Genomic DNA, 4,034 nt, shown 5'->3' with positions numbered 1-4,034 from the left:
ACACACACACACACACACACACACACACACACACACACACTACACCACCACACACACACACACACACACACACACACCTTGAAGACGCGGTGGGAGCCTGTGGTGGTGTTGGGTGCTTTCACCATGGCCTCGTTCTCCTGCAGGAGCAGCTGCGCCGTTCGCTGGTGCAACAGGATGGAAGGGGTTGTGGGTCCAACAGCCACAACGAGCGGTTCATCCGCGCCGCGCTCACACTCGTGCGAGGAATTCTCTTTGTCAGTGCCGCTGTCACTGCTCCCAAGACTGTCTCCGTGTGTCTGTTGTTGCTGCAGGTGACGGAGGAGCAGCCCCACCTCCTCTGCACAGCTGCTCACGGTGGTTTTGGAGAAGTGCTTGTCTTCGACTCGCAAACACTGCAGGACAAGCTCAAGCGCCTCTAGTCGTACGCTTGCATCCACGTGTGCGGGACACACCCGAAACGCACCCGGGTGCGTTGCTCGTATCCACGTTCTCCACGGCAGTGGCTTGCTGGACTGTTTCAAGATGCTTCCAATGTCCACGTCATACTGCTGCAGTGGCAGTGCAAGGTCTAGCACCTGGAACAACTGCGGCTCATCCGTGTGTGCTGCAGTTGATGCTGCTGGTGGCGTGGGCGCGTTGTCTTGTGCATCAGCTGCTGTTGGTGAGGGCTCTCCTTGTACACTTGCTTCTGGCAAGTTGCTATCCCTGTCATCGTGAGCATCTGTGCGATCACCATCCTCATCGAAGTGCATGTGTTTCAAGCACACGAATCCTTGTCGCCGTCGCTTCTTGCGCAGGTCTTGGTGAAGGTGTCGTCTCAATTGCAGCGCAGCGCGCAGCAACACGTCTTCCGCTTCCCCAACCCCCTTGAGAATCAGATCGGACAAGCTGTACACGCTGCATGCTGCTGCCATGTCTGCTGTGTCTGCTGTGTCCTTCCTTTCAAGTGATGTCATCAGTTGTGTGTTGGTCTGGTGTGTGTCTGTGTTGGTCACAGTCAGTATCCTCATCTGCTTCTTCTCCATCTCCATCTCCATCTGCTTCTTCTCCATCACTTTTTTCTCCTTCTTCACCTCCTTCTTCCTCTTCTCCTTCTCCTTCATCTTCTTCTTTGTCCCCTCGCTCCTGCCTCTCCCTCGTCTGCCACCAACCACGACAACACCCGCATCCGTCACACCAACACCATCAGCACCAACACCACCCACCACCATCATCGTCGATCTCTAATTCAAAATTGGGGCGGCAGCCGCCTTCGTTCTTTCGTACATCTTTCACAATTTTCGCCAATCGTTTGTTGCCAAGTGCCGTTGGTTGGTGCAGCCATACACTCCGCAGGCAAACCACACAACACACCAACCAACCAAACACACTCTCGCCATCGTCGTTGATGGTGCACAGATTCATACGGCGAGCGACCAGGATCCACGCAAACACACTCACACTCACACACACTCACTCAGACACACAACACACACACTATTTGCTGGGGGCTTGTTTGGTTGCCGTTTATTTCTTTTTTGAAGACGGAAATCAGGGTAGGGCGATAGGCGCAACCACCACCACCACCATCGAACACCAGCAACGACATGTCGTCGTTGCGGCCGTTCACCCCAGCTTCACAATCGAAGCAACGCGGGTTGTACTCTGACCTCACACAACAACCTCATGTAAGGCAACAGCATGAAGTTTTGTTGGTGGTTTGAATGTTGCTGTGTGCGTTTGTGCGTGTGTGTGTGTGTTCAAGGTGGTGTGTGCGTTGGTGTGGATGTTGTCTTGTCGGTGTGCATGCCGATGTGCATGTTGATGTGTGTGTGTGTGTGTGGATGTGGATGTGGATGCACATTCAGCCACCGCTGATGCCCTTGTCCATGAGTTTATCACTCACACTCACACTCACACTCACACTCACACTCACGCACTCACACTCACACTCACGCTCACACGCACGCACACACTCACACTCACACTCACACTCACACTCACACTCACACTCACACTCACACTCACACTCACACTCACGCTCACACGCACACGCACGCACCTTTATTGGCTTTGTTATCCAACAGCGTGCGTCGGCTAAGCATGCCATCACCAAGCCCAACACACGCGTTCGCTTGCAAACAACCAATGCGGCTGTTGGAGGTAATGCAGTCTGTGGGGTTTGGGTTGAATTGCAGTCCATGTGTCGTTGACTTGGTCCTACTCCAAGGGCCTCTGTTTCGCTCGTGTTGTCCTTGCTGAATGTTGTTGCTGCCATCTTCGTCTCTTGCTCACACACACACTCACAACCGCACACTCTCACATGCACACACTCTCACTCACACACGCGTTCTCCTTGCAGCGGCCCAATTCAAGCCAAAGAACCCTGTGTCTCTAAAGCCGAGACGACCCGCCGCAAACCCTACTTCGGTTCGTGCGTATGTTTTGTATCATACATAGTACACACAACACACGTATGCACACAACACACGTATGCACACAATACACACAGACACACAAACACACAGTATACACAGAAACACACACAGATAGACAGACACACGTACACACAGACATAGACTCAGACGCACACAACCACACACGTGCACACAAAGGCACACACATTGTTACGCACCACACTGCCCACCCACCCCTCTTTCCACCGACAGTAAACGATCCGCTTCTAATCTCGCCACTTCACACACCTTGTTTTGTTGCAGGTACCGCGACGGGCATTTGAGCCCAAGGTTCAAAAGGCGTTTGTGGTGCAGGCAGAGGAAGTACCGCGCAAGATTGAGGTGGAGCGGCGCAAGCGCTCGTTTGCCGCCAAAGACATCGAGACCCTGCTGGCAGAACGCTCCCTCACCAACAAGCACTTGCTGCCCACCGGCCCGTTTTCCTCGCTCACGAACTCCAGTGCTGACACCGAGAGCGGGCAGCAGTCTGCTGGGGAAGCCACGCACGATGTCGCCATCACCGTCTCCAACACAGAGGACGAAGACGTCAAGGCTGAAGACCAAGTCAAGCACAAACAGCAGCACACACAGCAGCACAAACAGCAGCAGCACCCTGCAGCGGACTCAGCTGACAGTTCAGATGCTCCCCCAACGTTCAATCTTCCACTGGAACTGTTTGACGATGTTGATTTTGACGATCGCAACCCCGAGGAGTGGATGGACCTCGTACAAGACGCTGCAGCCGCCGTCACCAGCGCCCCCGCCAGCAATAGCAGCAGCAGCAGCGCTGACACAGACAACGCTGACAATGTACAAGAAGAAACCGCAACAGCAAACGACGCTGACGTTTCCTCCTCACAGCGCGGCGTGCCCGCCAAGACCTTACATCAGCAGAGCGATGGGGTTGGTCATGGTGCTATGTTTTGTGCGTTTGTTTTTTTTTTTTTTTTTGTTCGCCGTACTGGCGGCTTTGGTTGCATGTTTATGCGGGGTGTTGCGTGTTCTTTGTTGTACGAAGCGCACTGTTCCATCACGGTCCCTCACAGTCCATCATGGCACGATGCTCACTCCACATACACCCTCACATACACACACATACACACACACACACACTCTCTCTCTCACTCGCTCACACACTCGCTCACACAAACACACACGCCTACCCTCTTGCCCACTCGCAGAGTCTTGTGTGGACATCCTGCCTGGTGCAGAGTTATGATATGGATGCAGGCTTGTACACAGTTGAGCTGACTAACACAACCAGCAATGCCGCCGGCGCTGACGGTGATGGTGAGCCTGTTGTACAGCAGCGGCCGCGGCTTCTCGTACTGTTTGTTGCCGAGAACCCTGAGGTGTTTGCAGACCGCGTTGCAGCTGCATACAAGCTGCGCCGTGACACAGAGGTGCGACCTCACGTGGCTTTTCCATCACGACATGAGTCCCCACAACACACACGGGCACACACACACACACACACACACACACACACACGACACACACACACACACACACGACGACACACACACACACACACACACACACACACACACACACACACACACACACACACCACACCACACACACACACACACACACACA

At 54.0% G+C, this 4,034-nt stretch overlaps 2 protein-coding genes across 2 annotated transcripts in view; one reads left to right on the top strand and one right to left on the bottom strand.

Annotated features, from left to right (window-relative positions):
• PTSG_01257 (uncharacterized protein) overlaps positions 1-1,145 on the bottom strand; it is a gene marked incomplete at its 3' end in the record, with an annotated part of 3,888 nt that extends 2,743 nt beyond the window's left edge. Inside the window, exon 1 of the mRNA XM_004997171.1 lies at positions 78-1,145. Within this exon, the coding sequence (XP_004997228.1) occupies positions 78-1,103 (1,026 nt within the window). The 5' untranslated portion in view covers positions 1,104-1,145. The remainder of the gene's footprint in view (positions 1-77) is intronic.
• A 145-nt stretch (positions 1,146-1,290) lies between these two features.
• Positions 1,291-4,034, top strand: part of PTSG_01256 (dynein) — a 16,253-nt gene continuing 13,509 nt past the window's right edge. Inside the window, exons 1-5 of the mRNA XM_004997170.1 lie at positions 1,291-1,667; positions 2,067-2,142; positions 2,342-2,409; positions 2,700-3,338; positions 3,617-3,838. Coding sequence (XP_004997227.1) covers positions 1,587-1,667; positions 2,067-2,142; positions 2,342-2,409; positions 2,700-3,338; positions 3,617-3,838 — 1,086 coding nt within the window. The 5' untranslated portion in view covers positions 1,291-1,586. The remainder of the gene's footprint in view (positions 1,668-2,066; positions 2,143-2,341; positions 2,410-2,699; positions 3,339-3,616; positions 3,839-4,034) is intronic.

Source organism: Salpingoeca rosetta (assembly GCF_000188695.1).
Source record: "Salpingoeca rosetta unplaced genomic scaffold supercont1.4, whole genome shotgun sequence".
Taxonomy (NCBI): Eukaryota; class Choanoflagellata; order Craspedida; family Salpingoecidae; genus Salpingoeca; species Salpingoeca rosetta.
The sequence above is the reverse complement of the archived record's forward strand: the minus strand, read 5'-3'. Positions and strand labels throughout refer to the sequence as shown.